At 38.6% G+C, this 22,018-nt stretch overlaps 2 protein-coding genes across 2 annotated transcripts in view; both read left to right on the top strand.

The window, feature by feature from the left end:
* Nucleotides 1–15,122, top strand: part of LOC108493619 (zinc finger protein 608-like) — a 77,875-nt gene extending 62,753 nt beyond the window's left edge. The window contains exons 4-6 of the mRNA XM_017807224.1: nucleotides 9,918–10,005; nucleotides 10,464–12,918; nucleotides 14,664–15,122. Of these exons, the coding sequence (XP_017662713.1) occupies nucleotides 9,918–10,005; nucleotides 10,464–12,918; nucleotides 14,664–15,122 (3,002 nt within the window). The remainder of the gene's footprint in view (nucleotides 1–9,917; nucleotides 10,006–10,463; nucleotides 12,919–14,663) is intronic.
* Nucleotides 15,123–15,461: 339 nt separating this feature from the next.
* Nucleotides 15,462–21,696, top strand: LOC108493691 (zinc finger protein 608-like). Its single transcript, XM_017807385.1, has 4 exons — nucleotides 15,462–15,793; nucleotides 17,484–17,637; nucleotides 18,873–18,954; nucleotides 19,974–21,696. Exons 1-4 carry the CDS (start codon nucleotides 15,665–15,667, stop codon nucleotides 19,978–19,980), a joined length of 372 nt encoding a protein of 123 aa, XP_017662874.1. The 5' UTR covers nucleotides 15,462–15,664; the 3' UTR covers nucleotides 19,981–21,696.
* Nucleotides 21,697–22,018: the final 322 nt, after the last annotated feature.

The raw sequence follows: 22,018 nt of genomic DNA, 5'->3' as shown, positions 1-22,018 counted from the left end.
TTTTATTTCCCTCCCCTTTGTTTTGGTTGTTTACCTATCCTTTTCCATGGCTGAAGACAACTAAACTAAGACAACTAAGTTTTCATGAAATAAGTGAAGCTTAATGCAGAGAGAGAGTTGTAAAATGCAGTTCAGTAGATTTCAGTGTTTTCAGCCACTGCTTTAAATTGCTATTTTAAATTACAGTGAGTGGAATAATAGAGAAGTTATCATGTTTAGTAACTGCAGTTACCCTTTGTAAAGAATGGCTTGTTAGGAGGCTTTATGATTTACTGAGGCCACAGCTGGCTGCCAGCAGAGCTACAGGAGTGTGTTCTCTCTTGGGCCTGGTAGCTAGAGATGAAAAGGATCCAAAGCTGGCACGAAAGCAAATAAATGCTTTGACTTTAAATAAAGCATCATAATTTATAAGGGGCTCTGCGTCTCAATCCCAATGAGGTACATGGATCAGCAGCAGCTCTTTGAGGTCGAGCAGAATTGTCTGCCTGACTCAATTGAAATTCTGGTATCTGCAGTCTACAGATTTGGAAGCATTTTTATAGTTTGGGATGGAAATTTTCTCTCTTCTGACTTTCATTCCTTTATGTTTCATTAGCTACTCTACTGTTTGTACCAGTGTTTGCACCTGGCAGCTCTTTATCATGATGTAGAGCACTGAGAAACTAATCACCAAAGACATCTGAAGGTTTATAGATGCATTTAGTCATCTGTTATTTGCTTGAGTTTTACTCATCAAGTAAATTGTTCCTAAAGTAGCAGAGTTCAGAGGGGGGACACAAACTTCTGTTGAGAAGTCCTAATACTTACGTTAGGAATAAAAACAAAAATGTATGGGCTCCTTAAGAGGTTTTGGGGTTTTGGTTTGCCTTTTTTTTTAATGTATACACACACACACACATACATAAATTTATACCAGCTTCCCTATTTCTGCAGCTGTTTCTCAACAGTCTGCTGATGAAAACAGTATTTCTGTGGTCTGGTGTCTGAGATGAAGAATAGAAATGAGGCAGATAACTCTTAAAAGGAACTCATGAATGCTTGTCAGGGTGAGAAAAATTGTTTTGGTTTTCCCTTTTTTTGGTCTTACTTCTCATATTAAAATAATAGTGCTTTTTCCCACAATCCAGGCTTGTTTTGCTTTGTTATTTACTTTCTTTTAAAAGAGAAAAAGTTTGGGAGAGAAGTAAGAAGCTGAAGAGATCCTGTAATTAATATAAAGTGCAGGAAGCAAGTGTGACAGATTAGCTGAAAAGCCCTATGTTCTATTGCTTATCTCAAGTGACATATGGTCCTAAATTAAAAGAAAAGGCAGTGGATCATGAGGCTTCTTTTTCTTTTGCTCTGCAAGAAGTCGGAAGAGTGTCCATGTGTTCAACAGGCCAGCAATGTAGGAGCTGAAATAACACTCCATGAGAAGCGAGTGGAAAATTCAGGGGACTACAGAACAGCATTTCTTTTTTCTAAGTTTGAGACTATGTGACACTTTTCAGTGACAGGCAATGTGAATCACAGTTACAATTACTGAACTAAAGGAGAAAAAAATCTGCTAGAAACAAAATACTTTATTTCTGAAGCAGATTTGATTTTCTTCAGAACACACAGATGTTAAATGATTTTCAACTTGCATTTTTAGTATCAGCTGAAATAAAGTAAGACAGCAGTTTCATTCTCAAGTTGCAGTAAAACAGAAAAGTGATTCAGTTACTCTGGCCAAAGAAAAGGTATGGTTTGCCCAAAAATAAAATCTTTAGTTGTACTCCAGATGTCAGAAACCTATGGTTAGTTTATGATAATAATAATTGCACATTTTCCTGTAAACACTGCAAACATAGTCTGTCATTCAAGAGGTGTAACAGCCATTTATCCAAAAGTTTTCCTACTTCTGCCAAAATCTGATCAGTTTGATATAAATCTGGCAGGAGAAAATTGTGTGGGTCACTGTGGCTTCATAGTTTTCGAAATCACCACTCTAAGTAGCTCATATTTTAGTAGAGCTATTTAGTTGTGGATTAATCAACAAGCCATTTGGGAACCAATCTGATGTACTTTCTGGGGCATTACTCTGTTTTCATTGAGTCTTTTATTGGTCTTTTAATGAGTGTGAAATTTAGTCTTCTATTTGATTAGGACTATTAATATTTCTTTCAGCTCTTCATTTGCATTTAGATCTTGGGCATTGGTTATTTGTTAAGCAGACTGTCTTTAGGAAGAATGTACACTGAAAAAAAAATTATAGTGTCATTGTTATTGTAACCAGTAAGGGACATGAGCTCTTTGATTAGATGCTGTCTTGTTTTCCAGAGCCAACCTTTTTCCAGCATTTCAATCCTAGCTTAGTCCAGAGTAACTACCATTTCAGCTTACCCTCAGCAGTATGTCTTTCTAACATGGTGGGGGTTTTTTATACTAAAGCTGGAAAAGGGTAATGTTGCTAGGAAGGCAAGAAAAAGAAATGAAACCAGAGCTTCTTTTAGCTGACCATTCAACTGAATATTGACCAGCTGTCTTCATGAGAAAGAAATAGATGGTGGTGAATAAGCTAGAGTCTAGTTTTCCACGAAGTTCAATGATTTTCCCAAATCAATACAGCCCATCAGGCTTCAGAACAAAGGCTGCAGGAGACATGACAGTGATAAAAGTGGCTTGTGTTCTTTTGTGTTTTAAGCACATGGGCTCACAGGGAAACAGGATTTCTTCAGTTATTTCAGTGTTTATTCTTCTATCTGCATTGGGATAAATTTCTAGATTAAGAAAATCTGTTACAGTTGTTATTATTAGGCGGAATGAAAAAGTTGTTGACTCCTTGATGGTCCAACTCCATGGTTTCAAGAGGTAATCCTCACTGTATAATTCCTGCTGCTTTTTTAAATGTTAATGGGAGTATGTAATGCAAATGCAGGGAACATATGCTGTGTTTGTATATTATTAAACATATAACAGCTTACTTTCAAACTAGGGCAGTGGCTGCTACTTTCAATATATTTTACCAATGACTTCATAATGATGGAGAAAAGAAAGTGTATCCATGAAATTTAGGTTATTGTTACTCAGAACTTAACTGGAAATCATAGAGATATGAACCTACTTTGTCATGCTGTTGCAGAAGCTGCTGCAGTTTAAAGCCCAGCTTTAACCACCAGGGCAACAATGTTAGCAGGGCAAGGTTAACTAAAATAGCAGGTTTTAGCCTCTCAGCCCAGTAACCTTTAAGCTTGCTATGCTTTCATAAAATACAAAATTAACACCACAGCTAAGCGCTTCAAAGGTTTATGACTGTACCAGCAGTATTTGATTATGCCTCTTTTCCTTAATGCTATCCAATCTTCTCATCTTTGTTGCTGTACAGTATTTATTCAGATAAAGTCCAGTGCTCAGGATGACTAATTGCAGATCTGTGCTCCAGATGGTTTGATTACAGGATGTGCTTAGAGTGACTTTTCAAACATTCACCACAGCAGTAGGGCTCTTAAAAAAAAAAAAAAAAGGCCCCCCTAAACCCCATAAACAAAACAAACAAAAAATCCCCACTAGTCTTGCATTTCCAGGCCACCTGACAATCATTACATTCTCAGGCTTGCTGATGTTGATGCCTGTTACACGTGCACCTGCTGTAGCTGTAGTTAAGTTCTTGTGCCATGCTAGACCGAAAGTGTGATTAAAGTAGTAAATAAATTGTATGTCTACCAGATCAGCATTCAGTGTAAAAGGCTTGGTTTGATATGTAAAGTGTTTACTGTTATTTTTAGAGTTCTTTCTTGATGGAAGTAATCAGTGAGAAATAAGCCATTTGCACCACAAATCTTATATAAACATTGTTCTGTGTTTTTTATGCCTGGATGAATTGCAGGTATATATGCAGATCTGGGATTGATGATGATGTGGTGGATATGATGGCTGTGAGGTAAATGAGTTATTATGCCCTTACTAAACCAATGGCAATGAAAAAGCTTGAGATAATCCTAAAATTGTAGATTTTCATCTTGCAGCTTTTTGCACTTCATATACTTTAGTTATTGCTAGAAAGTGATCTCAAATGTAGGACTAAGAAAATTGAAGTGCCAGATGTAGAATAAAACATGTTTAATCCATGGTGGTGGTGTACTCACTGATGACAGTTATGTCATGGTTTGGCTATCCAAGGCATGTCTGTATTATTTGTACTTGGCAAAATTGGGACAAAAGGTAAATGAACTTTAACTTGCAAACAAATTTGTGGATTCACTAATCACAAAGATGCAAGGAGTTGATTTTGCTGTAATCATCAAGTGGTGTAATCATCTCAACACTGAGAATTGCATCTCAACCTTAAAGAACTATTATGCCACAGAGATTTTTACTACAAGAATGTATCATATTAACTTTTAAAGAAGTAATCTTACAAAAAAATACTGCAAAGTGTAGTATACTTTGGAGATCTTCTCTGGCATGAGCAAAAGTTGTCTTAAAATGATACTCAGAATAGTAAAGACAGTATGCACAATGGTTAATTTTGGAATTCTGAGCACATAGGACTCCACTTACGTTTAAACGTAAGTGACTTATGTGGCTTTTTTAAATATACATGACTTTTGATGACTGAAAAGCAGACAAATGATTTCTAGTTTTGAAAGATCATTTAAACATTCTTCAACAAATCAGTTACAGAAGTATTCAGAAAGATTTTGTGCAGATCTGCTTTTTCCAGAATTTTGCAGATACTTTTAGCCAGATTCTCTGCTAAGAGCAGAGGGAACAGCATCTTTTACAAAATTGAAAGCGTACCCATTCACCCATGCAGATAACTGGTCTTCTGAGTTCTCTGGGAAAACAATCAACTTGAACTAAAATAGGATTTTGTAGCTTTTGCTTTGATCTGAAAAAAAAACAAACCCAAAACAAAAAAGCAGCTTATGCTGTGAACATTGTCAGGCTTTCCAGTCAGATTAATTGAGTAATGTCTACTTATATTGGAATTTGAATAAGTTTCTTTTCTAAAGCCAGGATTTTCAAAAACTGGGGCCTGCATTTAAGATAGTAATGTGATAATTTGATTCCTGACCACATGATCTCATTTTCAAAGTCTTGAATACAAAGCCTAAAAATTAGTGGCTTATGTTCATTGCAGAAAACAGAATCAAGAATGCAAAGAGATTAAAATCTGTTTTAGGCTAGATACTTCAGTCTTTTTTGTTCTTTAGATGACAGAACACCTGCAAGAGTAGATCCTTACAAGCCTAAGGTAGCTGCTAGAAGTGCAGTGCCAAAGTAGTCAACATGAATGGTACCCTTGCTTTGGGTACTGAAGATGCCTTGAGATTGTGATGTCTTTATGTCAAAGGCTTAGTTAGTTCATTTCCAATTTGTGATGGCATATTTCACTCTATGAATACAGTTAATATTAAGTAGCAAATTTTAGGTCTGACCTGTGTTATGCAGTTGCTGAGAAGGAGGAAGACCGAACAGGAAGGAGAACAGGTACATCATATCCACAGAACTCATAAAAAGTACTTCCTTCTGTGGGTTTCTGAAATTATTTTATTACAGTTCTCTTTGTGACATGTAACCTTAATAAAATAATAAAATCCATACACATTGTCACAGTTGTTTTGTACATTTTATCTATCAGAATTGCTTATGTAAAATGGTTTTTTGCTCCTCTAGGCATGTGTTGTTTTTTTCCTGTCTGGGAAATTTTTTGCCATAAACATTGTGATTATGAATATGATGAGTTAAGAAAAATAGCTTATAATAGTACATGCACTGTGAAAGAAAACAGCAAAATACAGAATCTTTTCTTGCTCCTCATAGGCTAATGAGATTACCTCTGATATAAAGGAGGGGCTTCTACTGACAGTGATGGGCACCAGGTAACATACCGTGTGTGCCATTGTCGTAAATTAATGCACTTGGGTATGATCCTGCCTTGGCTAAAAATGAATTTTGGCAAAAAAGGTACAGTAGGTGAACATGACACCATTTTCTTGTCTTACCCCACATATAAAACATTCACTGCTTACTGTGTCTACTCCTTAAGGATAAAAAGTAGCATAGGTAGTAACTTCAGAACTTTTAATTTTCTTACTCTTGATTACTTTAATTCAGGACATATGATAATAAATACTGTAGAAGATATTGCTAATTTCAGATATACTGTAACTGTGAATAGATAGATACATACTTTGCAAGTGAAATGATAAACCAAATTAACCATGAAGTTTACACCCTCATTTGGGGAGATAAGTTTATTGCGTCTGACTCTTGTGAACTGTCCTGTGGTAATTGGCCAAACTCTTTGAGTTGACACCCTTACTTGGTCAAAGAAGCATTTGCATGTAGTCTAAATATATTCACTGTTGTTTCTTCCAACTTCACAAGAACAGGATTAGGTATTTATCTAGGTTTGCCCCGAACCGGAATCTTAAAGTGTGCCCTCAGGTACACTGCATTAGAAGCATATGATTTTTTTTTTCCCCATCCTTCAGTAATAGGTATTTTAAAAAGTTTAGCCTTTGGGGCTTTTTTAAGGGGAAAATACATATCTGTATTCAGACAATATGAAACTTCTGGGTTCCTCAGACTCTTTGAATTTTCTCTCTTGTTCAGGCAATGCTAAGTAAATTATTGTTACATGATGTGTAGTCTAATGTAGAGTGTAATATAAGAGGAAGTCTCATGACAGGGCCTTATGACTTGACACAGCCCCAGTGAGGTTTGATCCTGTGTGTGATATGTTACTTCACAAGATGGAGGAGATGTGTGGGCAGCTATGCCCCAGGACACACATGCACAAAGAGAGAAGCTCTAAGTAACAACTTAGAGAAGGGTTAGTGCATCTGTGACTGCTGCAGTGTACTCAGAGGCAATACTTGGAGATGAGGTGAAGACTGGAACTCTGTGCCAGGACAAAGAGTACACCCTGAGTTGGTGCAGCAAGAATAATCCTTTCTCTTCAGGACTACATTACCACCTCAGTTATCATTTTCCAGTACTTTGGTCCAATAAGCCTCAACCAGTTCCATGTTTTGTTAGATCAGTCTTACCTGCCATGTTACCTATATTCTCTTAACCCATTTCTATGATAATCTTAGAAGAGTAAATGAGCTACCTTCGCTGCCACTTCTGTGGAACCTTACTTATGGCTGAGCAATGTGCTGTCCAAAAGGGAAAGGAAATTTATTACTTGCCACTCTAACACAGCACAGACATTAATATTCTCTCCGACTTATATGGGACCTTTTGTAAGACTAACAAACTTAATGGGATGCTAAATGCAACTAACTTTAAACGAGAAACTTGAGTTTGCTTTTGAAATACTGACTTTCTTACACTGGAAGGTCATTTGAGTGTCTGCTAAGAATTACTGAAATATGTATTGATTTCAGAGGCTTTTATTATTATCCCTATTCTATGCCTTCTACTTTGTCCTCTTTTCTATCAATAGGTAAATGACTATCCCTAGGTCTGGTATATAAAGTAATAAATGAATAAAGTGCACAGAGATCAACAAGACTACAAATATCAGGGAAGATAGATGCTTCAGTCAAAATAAACCTTTATTAAAAAAAAATCCCACACCCAAAAAATCCCCCAACTCAACCCCTCCCCAAAAGTAACAAAAGGATATGGGTGAGCTATCTGAGGAAAAATAAATGGCACAGATAATTCTCCAGTGATACGCTGTGGGATGTCAGAAAGCCCTCCTTGCTTTGTCCATTTAGGAGACTGGACAAACACTGGTATGTGGGCAGGAGGGAGCAACGGTGCTGCTGCAGGGAGATGGGCTGCATGACATAATAGAATTTAACAGTGAAAAATACCTGTGATTTTCTCTTGGAGCCTTATGGAGTCACAGATGACAAGTTGTCGCAGTGGAAGGAGGTCATCGAGGTTACTAGAGAAACACCTTTTTAATCTCCCCTCTCTAGTGTGTGAGTGGCAGGTGGGAACATAGCTTGGAGCCGCTCATTGCAAGAAATGCCATTTCCACCAACAGGTATTTCCTCTGTGGATGTACTGGGGTGTTCTCCTCCTCCTCCTCCCAACCCCCCAGCACCCTAGGCTGCCTCCACACCTATGGAGGGGGTGAGGCTAAAGCGCCCTGGGAGTCTCTGCAGGCCGCCTAGTTGTCATGGGTCGTAAAAATACAGCATGGTGTTTAAACCCTGATAACAGAATCACAGGATCAGTTTGGTTGGGAAAGACCTCTGAGATCATCAAGTCCAGCCTAGGACCAAACACCACCATAACCGAACACCACCATGCCAACTAGATCAGGGTACCAAGTGCCATGTCCAGTCTTTTCTTAAACACCTCCAGGGATGATGACTCCACCATGATCCTTCTTTGAGCCAGGTATTCAAGTTCTGGCTCTGACCCTGGCTGGAAGTGCTCTTTATCTTTCTTGCTTCAGACCAGGTCGCCCCAGCAGAGAAAAGTCCAGTCATGTAATCTTAATCGCAACGAAAAACCATATGGGGGATAAATTTCAAATCTGTTACAGAGACTTTTCAAGGAAATCCCTTCTTCCCTGGTACCTCTGCTAACAACACTTAAAATTACTTCCCTGCTGCTTAAAAGACCCCCAAGGAAATAAGCGGCTGGTTATGTGTTAACTTCACGTCGGTGCAGCAGAGAGGGATGGTTTTAGTGCAAAATTAGAAATTGTGCTGGTAAGACAAAGCAAAAAGACAGGCTGGAAACATTCTGGCACAATGCCATCATCATATCTGTTACAGAAACACTGCAGATAGAATAAGGGAAGTGTAGAGGAAAAACAAGTCACAAGGCTGGCAGCTGCGAGCTGGTGTCTTCATACCTTTCATAAACTGGGAGCATTTTGTATTGTGCCTTTCTTTGTTAGGTAAAATATATTTTTTTATTTCAGTGTGCGTTCTAATGAGAAGAGATGTCTGGTTCAATAATATTATCTTGTATTTATCTGTGGCAGTTAATGAATTAAAGGGGTCATTGTGCTGGCTAGTCCATAAACATGATGATAAATTATGTGAAGAAGCATTTGAGGACAACCTGAAAACATTTTAATGACATCCCCCACATTTATTTTCTTGTTGCTTATGATATCCTTACCATTCACACATTTTATAGGGATAATACAAATAAACCAAAATTAGAATTCTGCTTTAGATGAGCAAACAAATTTGCATTTAATGAACATCAAAACTGGAAAAGCAGTTAAATTACAGTATGGTTTTAAAGGATCCCTCTTCCTATGTATATATATTGCAATTACTCTTAGCTTTACTATATGTTTGAAGTTTCATGTCTAGTCCCTTGCTTTCCACAGAAGAAAAAGCAAGGCAAATAATACATGTTTTCAACTGTATCTGCTGAACAAAACATGCAGTGCATATGTGTGTGTGTGTGTTTGTGTGTTTGGATATGTGCAATTTCAAATAAGTAGAAGCATCATTATCATATTGTTCAAAGCAAAGCAGATTCTTCTCAGTCACCTACTGATTTAAACACTGTATCTGGTGCTTAGTTTATGCTGGCAGGCTGCCAAGTGAAAGCAATTTTGTGCAATAATAGCAAAATTAAGAGGTGAGTGTTGCTGTTTTACAGCAGGACATGGCAAAACCCATTTCCTTCTGTCAGCTCTATCTTGATTACACACACAGGCACACTCTCTTACACACTTTCATGTGTGTACACATGCTCTTGTTCTTTTTGTTTGCTGTTTTTCCTGTGGGTTTTAACTTGAGGTCACTGAAACCAGAAAAGAGGAAGAGTATATACCACAGTGTTTGAAAGCAAATGAGAATAAAGGTCTCACTTTGTGAGGAAGGAGAACCAAACAAAAAAAACCCCAAACAAACAAAGAAAAAAACACCAAAAAAACACCAAAAAAAGGAAAAAAAAAAGCCTACCCCGATTATTGTTCTAACTGTGATAATGCTTTCTTTTGCTCCCACTGGCAGGTGTCCTAGTGGTAAATGTTACATGGAGGAACAAGACTTACGTGGGAACACTGCTGGATTGCACAAAGCATGACTGGGCCCCTCCTAGGTAGGCAAACATTGTGATTCTGTTTCTTCTCTGTTGTATTTTAACCCCCAGTCTCGGCCAAGAGACTGTACAGAGATTAATAAAACACAACTGGTTATAATTGAAAACATGCACCAGTGAAAAGAGTAGTTCTGGATTAAAATGTGGGGGGTGGAAACTTTTCTTTTGTATTTTTGAGAAGGAAGGGGAAATACAGGGGACTCAGTCAGATGGCAATTACTTTAGAAATGCATTTATGTAAGTTTTGAAAATTTTTCACTCCATTGTTCTAAGTAGTTGGATGTGTCCTTACCATTTTTGTCCTTTTTTAATGACTTTCCCTTTGAGACTGTAACACTCTCATTTATCAGAAGGATATCATTCCTTTAACATGTATGAAGATTCTGTTATGGGAAGGGGTGGTGTTTTTTATTTTTTTAGTTCATGATTCCTGATGATGAAATCTCTTGTTCGTGCAGGTTTTGTGAATCACCAACAAGTGACCTGGAAATGCGTGGAGGACGGGGCAGGGGAAAGCGGGCAAGGTCCGCTGCAGCTGCCACTGTACCTGGTAATGATGCAAGTTTTGCAGAGTCCAGAGGGCTTCAGAATAAGAATCGAGGTGGTGCCAATGGGAAGGGGAGGAGGGGCAGCCTTAACTCCAGTGGGCGCAGAACACCCCCCAACTGCGCCATGGATGAAGTAAAAGCCAGCCCCTCATCCACGAACAAGAGGAAAACTAAGCCTCCTATGGAGCTAGATTTAAACTCCAGTTCGGAGGACAATAAATCCGGAAAACGTGTTCGTACTAACTCTAGAAGCACTCCCACCACCCCACAGGGGAAACCGGAGACTAATTTTTTGGACCAAGGCTGCTCTTCTCCAGTGCTGATTGACTGTCCTCACCCAAACTGCAACAAAAAGTACAAGCACATTAATGGATTACGTTATCATCAGGCTCATGCACATTTGGACCCCGAAAACAAGCTGGAGTTTGAACCTGACAGTGAAGACAAAATTTCAGACTGTGAGGAAGCACTGAGTAATGTGGCACTTGAATGCAGTGAGCAAAGCACAAATTTGCCAGGCTTTGATCCACTAAAAGCACCAACATCTCCTTCCTCCATTACTACCCCAGGGACTCCCAAGGGAAAGCGGGAACTGACCAGCAATGGCCCTGGTTCAGTTATCAGTTCCAAAACTGGAAAGAATTCTGGCAAAAAGAAGGGTCTGAACAGTGAACTGAACAGCCTTCCAGTAATTTCTAATATGGCAGCCACACTGGATAATTGCTCAGTAGCAGATGGCAATTTGCAAACTGAAATGCCGAAATTGGAGGCTGAAGGCTTAATTGACAAGAAGAGTTTGGGTGATAAAGGCAAGAAATCGAACAATTGCAAAGTGGATAAAAACCTTTCCAAACTGAAAACAGCCAGGCCCATTGCCCCAGCGCCAGCACCAACTCCTCCCCAATTAATAGCTATACCTACTACAGCCTTTACAACCACCACTACAGGGACAATACCGGGATTGCCCTCTCTAACAACTACTATTGTTCAGGCTACACCAAAGAGCCCTCCACTGAAACCTATTCAACCAAAGCCCACAATTATGGGAGAGCCAAGCACTGTAAACCCAGCTCTCACATCACTCAAAGACAAAAAGAAAAAGGAGAAGAGAAAGCTGAAGGACAAAGAAAGCAAGGAGACGGGCAGCCCCAAGATGGATTCTAAGCTGGGAAAGCTGGAGGATTCAAAAGGGTCTGGGAAAGACTTATCTGGACATTTTTTAAAGGACCATCTCAACAAGAATGAAGTGCTAGCTAATGGACTGTCAGAGTCTCAAGAGAGCAGGATGGCAAGTATTAAGGCTGAAGCTGATAAAGTTTACACGTTCACAGACAATGCGCCCAGCCCTTCCATAGGGAGTGCCTCCAGGATGGAATGCAGCACTTTGGTGAATGGACAATCTGCTATGGCGCCACTGCATGTGTTGACACAAAATGGTGCAGATAGCACAGCTGCCAAAACCAACAGCCCTGCTTACTCAGATATTTCTGATGCAGCTGATGATGGTGGCTCTGACAGCAGGTCAGAGGGCATGAGGTCAAAGGCCAGCTCTCCATCAGATATTATTTCTAATAAAGATGGTGTTGTAAAAGGACATTCTTCAACCACAGCACAATCGGCTCAAGCAAAAGAGTCTCATTCTCCCTATTACCATGGCTATGATCCTTATTATTCCCCAAGTTACTTGCACTCTGGACAGGTCAGTGCCCCAGCAGCTGGGAACAGCAGTACCCCACAGACACTGAAGATCAAAAAAGAGGCTGAGGAAGAGGCTGAAAAGAAAGAGAAGGCAGAAGCATCAGATGCCAAGAAAAGCGAAAGCACTTCCTCTAATTTGCAGCCACCACAACATCAGTCGGTAATAACGCAAAGGCACCCTGCACTTGCTCAGTCACTTTATTATGGACAGTATGCCTATGGGCTCTATATGGACCAAAAGTCCTTAATGGCCTCTAACCCTGCTTACAGGCAGCAGTATGAAAAATACTACGAGGACCAGAGACTAGCAGAACAGAAAATGGCACAAACTGGGAGGGACTGTGAAAGGAAGAATGACCCCCCCTTAAAGGAGATTGGGAAGGATGACAACAAGCAGAAGAATATTCCATCTGCCACTATTTCAAAGGCCCCTTCAACTCCAGAGTCCAGCAAAAATAACACTAAAATAGGGTCATCAGTTCCTAACAAAGGTGAGGAGACAACCAAGTCACAGATCCTTTCCAATCATCAGCAGCAGCTTCAGTCGGAGAGTTTCAAAGCAAAACAAATGGAAAACCACCAGCTTATAAAGGAGGCAGTGGAGATGAAATCTGTTATGGACTCCATGAAGCAAACAGGAGTAGATCCAACCACAAGATTTAAACAGGTGAGATCACAGGAAGTGGAACAAGAGAGTCTTGATTTATCTTTAAGTCATGTGAGATTTTCTCCCTGGTTCTGATATGTTCTTCTACCTCTGCAGCCAAACAAGCTCCACCATCCTTTTTTTACACCGTATGGTATTGTAGTCTGTGAATAGACCAATAGACCTTCCAGTTGAGCTATTTGAAAAGAATAAAAAAATAAATTAAAAATTCTAGTAAGGTGGTGACAGAACCTAGGCTTAAGACCTGAATAGACTATTTTAAATTATATGCATGAATGAAATAGAATCAGGTTTCTCTTTTAGATGTAAATTCTAAGCATTTTGCTTAGTTGAGAAATAAGAAATTTCAGGAAAAATAAGCAGTTTCATTGCGAGAGGACTTAAAGCAGATTTGAAACATGGTTTGAAGTGTTTCTTTTTTTTGTTAAAAGACAGTTGGCATTTACTAAAGATGGGTGAGCTGGTTCTTTGAAGAGTTGACTTGAAGCATAGCTCTTTATCTTAACCCAAGGTGACCTTTTTGAAGCAGTTAAGTTCCCCTTCTCCCCTCAACCAACCTCAAGCCCCTACAGACCTACACAATGGATGAAATCCTCTCTCCATTGAAGTCAGTGATAGTTTTGCCATTGATTTCAGTAGAACCAGAATTTTATCCAGTGGCTTCATGCTGACCTTCCTAGATGTCTTCATTTGAGGCAATGCGACTGTCTCTGTGCATTGAACTGGAGCCTCAATGCTTGATGCTTTCATGTTCTGGTGTATGGTACATCCCAAACTTTACCCTTACGCACTGTCTTTCAAGATACAGTATGGTCAGGGGAGTGGGAGTTAGCCCTAAGCAGGATAATATTTTTGCTGATTCAAATGAGTATTTAAGCCAGACTGTCCAAGCCTCTAGCTGTGTGCTTATATTTTTTGTGGCATGTGCCATAAATGTCTGTCAGTTGGAGAAAATGTTTACAGTTAGCTTTTGCATTTTCTGTGTTAGAAAAAGAAGTTTTCCTGTTACTTCTTGGTACTGATTTGGTGTGGTGTTTTAAAGAAATCACATACCTATGGTATGTTTATAAACTGGTGTAATATAATGTGTAAAAAGGTATTTACAGTGCCCAGTACATGCTCTTTAAACCATGTGGTCCTAATCCTATAATTTATAATTACCTATCTATAATCCTATAATTACCCATGTGTAATTTTACGAACTTGAAGTAAGACTGTCAGCTGAAGAAGTCTGCTTTAATGTCTGACTTCTGCTGATTCCCAAATGGGAGGCAGCATCGTTTCAGCTACATCAGTTTTTCATGTGCATTGTTCCAGGTATTCTAAGTACTCTAGCATAATATTAGCCAGTTTTAATTTTAATTTTGTGGTTCACAGATATTTTTTGCTCTCTAGTGGGAAAATCTCTCTGTGGGCTTTAATTAAAATGTTTTATGAATAGCATGGTTTCAGAACTTTGTTACAATGCATATGTATTTCATGATTAAACTAGTTAAAGGCATGAAGAAGGATATAAGATGAAGCAATTGAATTAAATTTTGATAATAGTCTCTTGCTCCTTCATGGGAATATTGGTTTGACTTTGAGCTCAAGGCACTCTGTAGCAAGCAAACCTCTTTTTTCTGTAATATGGATATGGTATTAAAACAGCTATTAAAAATACATTAACTGAAGTATGGGAAATATCAATAATGAACTTATTTCAACATCTAAGTTCAGAACAATTTTTTTCTCCTCTGTATTAGGATCCAGATTCACGAACATGGCATCATTATGTCTATCAGCCCAAATACCTTGATCAGCAAAAATCAGAAGAACTTGATCGTGAGAAAAAGTTAAAAGAAGACAGCCCTAGAAAAACACCGAACAAGGAAAGTTCCCTGCCTAACCTTCCTGTCTCATTAGCAAGCATTAAAGAGGAGCCTAAAGAGGTCAAGCGTTCTGATTCTCAATCAGTGGATGAGAGCAAGATAAAAAATGATGATCAAAAGACTCCTGTAAATTGGAAGGACTCTCGAGGTGCTAGAGTAGCAGTTTCCTCACCAATGAGTCAGCATCAGTCATATATCCAGTACTTGCATGCTTATCCGTATCCACAGATGTACGATCCCAACCATCCAGCCTATCGCGCAGTCTCTCCTGGTATGTATTCTGAAATTTGCCTTGCACCAATAGTTACAATTTTCACCCTCAAGTTGCAGTAAAGCCTACATTTTAATATTTCTTATAGTAGCTAGGGTAAATTAGAAGCTTCATGGGTGGCATTGTGTTGCTTGTGCTTCTACTAGGCAAAGTTCTGTAAATGAAACTGATTTAATACAAGATGGTCCTTTTATGAACTGTCACAGTTCCCAGCTACAAGTTTCTCAACCCTTGACAGTCTGCTATTGCTGTTAGACTGACAGATAGTTTATTGCCTATAAAAATATTCTAAGCACTTACTGTCAGAAACGTTATAGTTACTATTCCTTTCACTTAAAGAGGACCCATAAATGTCTGAAATGGCTATCAACTGAACTCTCTTTATAACCTCCATTCATCAGGGTAAATTAGGTGATGAAATTGAAGAGCAAAGATGCCATTTGATAGTCATGTGATCTACTTTTGCTGTTATGCTCTGTTCTGACATTCCCTCCTCCTACCCTGATATAACCAAAATGTAAAAACAGTAGCTTGATGTGGTATTTATTGTTTACCTGCAGGAGCCTATCTCTCTCCAGGATTTCATTATCCAGTTTATGGGAAGATGTCAGGGAGAGAAGAGACAGAGAAGGTCAATACCAGCCCAAGCATCAATGCGAAAGCAACCACTGAGTCCAAAGCACTGGATTTGCTCCAGCAGCATGCCAGCCAGTATCGCAGCAAGTCACCTGTTGTAAGGCTTCCTCAATTGTTACTGAAGAGGGTTACATATGGGCAGGGGTAGAGAAAGAACATCATTTTAAGAAGCACACAATCTGGCATCAAGCTGTGAATGCATGAGTCTTCTTTATAGCACTGCTTAAAATAAAAGCAATTTATGATCAGGATGCTTCTGTGGCATAAACTGGAAGTGACACGTAGCACAGTTCTGTCCTCAGAATCTTCCTATCTTGAATGGATTCATACGGAAACAAAGATTCAGAGGTACTTCCTGGAGCATAGTTTATTGTAGTTAAATGGGAAGCTCCTGTTTGGAAACAGATAATGAAATAAGAAGTGGGGCTATGGGATTTGGTAGTATCCCCTCCTTGTATTTGCCAAGAATCCACATCTTTCAAGGAGCAGATTACCAGCCCCGATTTCTGAAGATTTTTTTTTTTTTTTTTCTCACGGCTAGGCTTCGCGAACGAAGATTTGGGAAGGCTCTATCCACATTTGCTACAGGCACGCTGGTGGCTTATGAGGCCAATACGTGACAGACATATCCGATTGCAAAAGGCACAGCAGAAAGACTCCTTAGATGGTGTATTCTGCAATACACGGTTCTTTCTGTGTTGCCTTTTTTCCTCGAGAGTGATCCTACGTGTGTTCTCGAAGGAGACAGCTGCGTTATAGATGGCGTGTCTCCAGGCCTCCCGACTGGAGGCCAGAGTAGACCAGTTATGATGATCAATATGGCCAAGGCTGAGATGTTGTTTCAGGGAGTCCTTGTATCTTCTCTTCGGGTCTCCTCTCTTGCGGCAGCCAGTGGCAAGTTCACCATAGAGCAGGATCTTAGGGAGGCGGTGGTCCTTCATCCTTGAGACGTGCCCTGCCCATCGCAGCTGCGTTCTCAGTAACATGGCCTCAATACTTGTGACAGCTGCTTGCTCTAGAACAGATGTGTTGGTCACATAATCTGACCAGTGGATGTTTAAGATTGAACGGAGGCAGCGTTGATGGAAGCGCTCTAGGAGACGTAGGTGGTGGCAGTAGATGACCCATGATTCGGAACCATATAAGAGAGTGGACAACACTATGGCTTTGTAAACACTGATCTTGGTGCTTTTCTTCAAGTGTTTATTACACCAGACTCTTTTGTGGAGTTTTCCAAAAGCACTGTATGCCTTTGCTAACCTGTTGTCTATCTCTCCGTCGATCTTACCGTCTGAGGATTTACATGTTGGAACAAATACTGATATTTCACTTTCAGATAAGTTGGTGCTAGTTTTAATTGTGAGCAAGTAATTGACTGTAATTATAATTTGTAAAAGGTTTTCTGGCTTTTCAGTCAGGCTTGATCCCCAGAGTGCTATAGAGGCTTGAGAATTCATTTACATCAGCTTTCAGCAGCTCAGCTAGGTTGTCCACGCATTGGCAAGCCAGCCAAGCTTCAGGAAAAAACTAAAAGTCATTGTGGTGGCTTCAAGCTGCAGTATGTTGCCTCAAAATCTCTGTGCCTTGGAAAATCTTCCATTAGCTAGAAAGACTAGCTTTAGATAAGAATCAAGTGCAAATAATCAGTAGACAGACTTCTTCAGAAAAAATTAGCTTTATCATTAGTATTCAAAAAGTGTTTGACAGGTAGGGGTAAGTGTGGTTTTCTTGTGATTTCATCCCTTCTAAAATTCCCACATCAGTTTTCTTTCAATTTCTGTTACTAGCCTGTGGAAAAATCAGCAGCTGAGCGTGAACGGGAAGCAGAAAGGGAACGAGACCGCCATTCTCCTTTTAGCCAGCGGCATCTCCATACGCACCATCATACACATGTTGGAATGGGTTACCCCCTCATACCTGGACAATATGACCCATTTCAAGGTGAGCACAAAATATCCAGTGGTGGGATTGGCTTGCTTGTAGGATTGTTGCCTTGACATTGGAAATCATGCCTACATGAAGCATTTTGAGTAGAGATCCCACTGTTAAATAAGAAGTGCTGATTTAGGAAGAAGGCTTGAAAATTCACAGCATGTACTAAGAGTATATTAATAGCTTCATGTCTGAGAAATACCAACTTTTGTTTCCGAAACTGGGTGTCAGAGCATTATTAAAGATGTACCAGTTAGGCTGTCATTCACATGAATGTTTTGATTCCTCCTGCAAACTGACATTAACTGGCTGAAAGGCAGTAAAAAATCCAAACCAAATAACCTCCTTTTTGTATAATGAGGGTTGTGTAAGCAATGGAGAAAGTGTAGCAAAGACAAAAGCTTTTTATACTGAACATATTTTATGTACAAGGCATTGCAGTCACAAGGGTTTGCACTTGTTATAATTTGACCATCTGAAAGAGGACTCTTTGTATTTTGGCAAATGCCGTGCACAAAGTTGCAGTCAGGGAAAAAGCACAGTAAGATGCGATTTATTCTCCCTAGGTTTTATACCAGTCTTTGAATGTTTTTTCTCTAACTGTGGACTCTGGCTGAATGAAAAAGAGATTTCCTCCCTTGCAGCAAAGTATGTGCTACCACAGTCGGTGGCTAAATGACATTATTTCTTTACGTTCACTTGATGCCTCAGTACTTATTTTTCCTGTGTAAAAGTCTTGACATTTCTCAGTTTGATTCAGTGATTCCATGTGCCTTTTGGGATGCATTATGCTTGTTCAGTGGCAAAACTGTAAAAATTGTAACTTATTATGAAAGTATTGTATTCTGAGCAGCTGGCATGTCGTTTCTGTAATTCACTGTGTCTTTTGATTCTTGTTGTTTCCTAGTACCTGTAATTTCTACTGAGCTTCCTCAGGAACTCATACAAACCACTTAGCATCATGCAGTGCAGTGTTTGGAAAGGAATGCAGTACAAGTAGAAATGCTGTAATTTCTTGTAAAATATCTGTCAAGGACAATTCAGTTTATTAAATAAAGGTATATTGATCACACTGGACAGACTCTCTTAACGATGTTGCCTGGAATATTTGCCATTTATATAGTGTTAAGCCCCACTATTTTCTGGCTGTTTGCCCTAGAGATGCTTCCTACGATTTCTTTGAGCACAAAAATCCATTAAAACCAGACGTACATCAACATTCCTTTGTTTCTTCTTTCCCTCAGGATTGACCTCTGCTGCCCTTGTTGCCACTCAGCAGGTGGCTGCACAGGCATCTGCATCTGGTATGTTTCCTGCACAAAGAAGGTAAATAGCCAGTAAATTATATATCATATCATTGAGAGGAGAAAGCAAATCTTAGATTTTTTAGCCTGATGGTCTACAGTTCATTATATGACATAGTTTTTAAGGTTGAGGAAAAACTTGGTATTTTGGGTTAATTGCAGTTTTGTTCTCTTTAGGGTGACATTTTTCCTTAGTTGTGTCCTTTAACTGTAACATAGATCATTAGGAAAGAATAAGTAGTCTGTCTTCTGAGATTTTCCATAGAGAATCCTTTAAGTGTTTGTATTAAGATAAAACAAGTGATTATGAAATATAATTTAAGATAATAATAATATTAAGATAATAGTAAGATCCAAATTTTTATAAAATTAGTTTAAAATTAATGTTCGGTTGGTTCTATTTATGACCAGGAAAACTTCTGCAGGTCTACCTCGTTTGCGGATTTTCCTTTCAGAGAGGTCTGCTTGGGAGCTCGTTAGTGATGACTTATTTAAGTTACTTCCACACATTTGCTGCTCAGTTATTTTCTAGGTTTTCAGTTGAATTTACTCTTCAATTATCATCATTACTCTTCAAGAGAAAAGAGACTTTCCTGTATTATAATGATGCCATCTCAAGTGAAAAACCCAAAGCGTCTTTAAAATTAGGGTTTTGTTCATCACTACCATGTTAAGCCTCAGAGTTTAATGTATTAAATAGTGCTGAAAATTCCAGGGTTATGGATTTCCTTCTGAAAGCTAACTCTGAAAACAAGCAACCGTGAAAGGCTCTTAGCTGGAATTATTTGAGTGAGAAAGGTTTGTAGCCCTTAAAGAGGTGATGGATAATAGGGCATCAGAATCCATAAGATAACTTCCAGCACAGGTTACTTCTCCGTATGTTGTTCCTGGCAGGGGAGGGATTAGGACATGGCTTGCCATTTCTGCTGCTTGAGTTTGAGAATACTAGTACAGATTTCATTTCATGATGTATCCAAAGTGCAGAAAAAAAGTAACAAGAAGGAATGCTGCCTACTAAAACATTCTTCTTTCTCTTTTCAGAGAATGATGAATTTGGGGATGAACATTGTCATGTGACTGGATCACATGAGGAAGCGCTTTATTACAGACATCAGTTCCATGGTGTTAATTTGAAATGCCTTAATGGCAGGCAAAAACCAGTCATTTCATTTTTGTAAATTGCAGATTTTATCACAGAGTAACAAATGTTGCTGTAATTAGACTTCTGTTTTTATATATATATATATATGCGTATATATATATATACATATATATATAAAAATATATATATATTCTTTACTTTTTTTGTATCAGTACCAAGGCTCGCACACAGGGTCTGCTGCTAAGTTGCGAACCACACAGTAAATGGAGATATGTATTTGTCACGTTTAGAAAGCGTTAACCGCAAAAGGCTGTTGTTTCTTTTCTTCCTTTTCTTTTTCTTTTTTTCTTTTTTTTCTTTCCAATTGTAAATAAATAATGTTATGTATCAGTGTGCCTGAACCTTGCATACCCTTCTGATATTTCCCACAAGCTCTCAGAGAGGCTAACTGTGATGACACTTTGGTACAATGTAGATGTCTATTTGGTGGTTCCTATTAAGATGCATCAGTGTAAAATGTTACTGTATTCACTGTTTCATTGTAATTGTGTATTGTGAAAAATATACCTTTGGAAGGCATGGGGATTCTAGTACCACAAAAACTGTGTTGTATATAATGTATAGATTTTAAATGGAGATAATGAGCATCTGTGAATAATGAAATGTCTTTTTTGATAATCTTGAATGGCAGATAACCTAATAGCCTGCATACAAGAAGACATCTGTGATTGTTCTATTACTTGAATAGTCCTGCAGTCTTTTTTTTAATGTTTACAATTACCCAGATTTAGAGGAGAGACTTTAATGCCATTACCTGTTTACTTGTTTTATGCTGTAATCTAGTTTATTTTATGTAAAACGTATATCGAATGCTTTCATTTTTTTACTTGCCTTAAATAATTCGGCAATCAGAATAAAGAAAAAAAGTTGCTTTTTTTTTTTTTTAAATTTCTGGGTGTCTATGGGCCACTTTGAAAGATGTGTCATAGCTGTAGATAGGCTGCAGCAACGACACACCTACAAGTTGTGCTCCTGCTGGGCCTGTGCTGTTGTCCTGTCCCAGCAGGCGATGCGGAGCCCAGGCCAGATGGCTGTGGGCCTCTTTCAGTTGACCCTGATAGGTTCAAAAAAGGCCCATAGTAACACTTTGGGTGGTATTAGTGGAACTGAAATCTCTAATACCTGTTTTAGAGCAGCTCTGTATGCTATAACTTATAGGCAAATTTTTCCTATTATGCCTGTATTGTCCCCCTTCCCCCCATTTCGTATAGATGCCTGAAAGCAGAGGAGCTGTCAATTAAAAAAAAAAAAATTCCTTTGCTGTGCTTAATCTGCATTACCACAAAATATTTATATTGTTTTGTTACAATGTGGTTAACACAGCACATAGTAATATGAAATCACTAATCATGACATGAAAAAAAATCAGATTTACTGGTCAGTATTTGAGGCTTTAATTTTGGTCCTTTTCTGCATATCCCAGTTACGTTGATTGTCAAAACTGTTTTTTAAAGTTTTACTGTTTTTTTTTTGTTTTGTGTTTGTTGGTGGTTTTTTTGACAGGGTGAATTACTGCAACTTAAAGGTTGTTCTTGAAGTCAGTTCCGTTTCTTCTACCTTGTGAATACTTAATACAGAAGGATGAATTAAAGATTCCCAACAGACAAGCACACTTGGACTTTTTATATTACTATGATGAATCTGCCATTAATATTGCTATAATTGTTTTATTTTTATAGGCATAAAATCAGTTCCCTTAGTGAATAGTTATAAGGTTTATTGATTTTTACTACACATCATTCATCTGTGGCTTACTATTATTGTCTTGTTCTGAACACATTCAGAAGTCTCATAGTGGTGACATACTACAAGTTAGCCTCATAAAAAATGGGAAGGAAGGGGTGTTTTCTTTGAAAAAGGGGATATTGTGAATGCAGGGCTCTTGAAATAATAAATGCCTTATTACTTCTATAGTAAAGGCTCA

This window comes from Lepidothrix coronata, unplaced genomic scaffold, assembly GCF_001604755.1.
Source record: "Lepidothrix coronata isolate B3197 unplaced genomic scaffold, Lepidothrix_coronata-1.0 Scaffold18, whole genome shotgun sequence".
NCBI lineage: Eukaryota > Metazoa > Chordata > Aves > Passeriformes > Pipridae > Lepidothrix > Lepidothrix coronata.
This window is presented reverse-complemented; position numbering and strand designations above follow the sequence as displayed.

Excerpts from the sequence above, each read along its gene's own strand:
- LOC108493691 (XM_017807385.1), top strand. The coding sequence starts at position 15,665 with ATGTCAGGGAGAGAAGAGACAGAGAAGGTCAATACCAGCCCAAGCATC. Across the intron at positions 15,794-17,483 it reads ATCGCAGCAAGTCACCTGTT|CCTGTGGAAAAATCAGCAGC; the intron begins GTAAGGCTTCCT and ends TTCTGTTACTAG. Across the intron at positions 17,638-18,872 it reads ACAATATGACCCATTTCAAG|GATTGACCTCTGCTGCCCTT; the intron begins GTGAGCACAAAA and ends TCTTTCCCTCAG.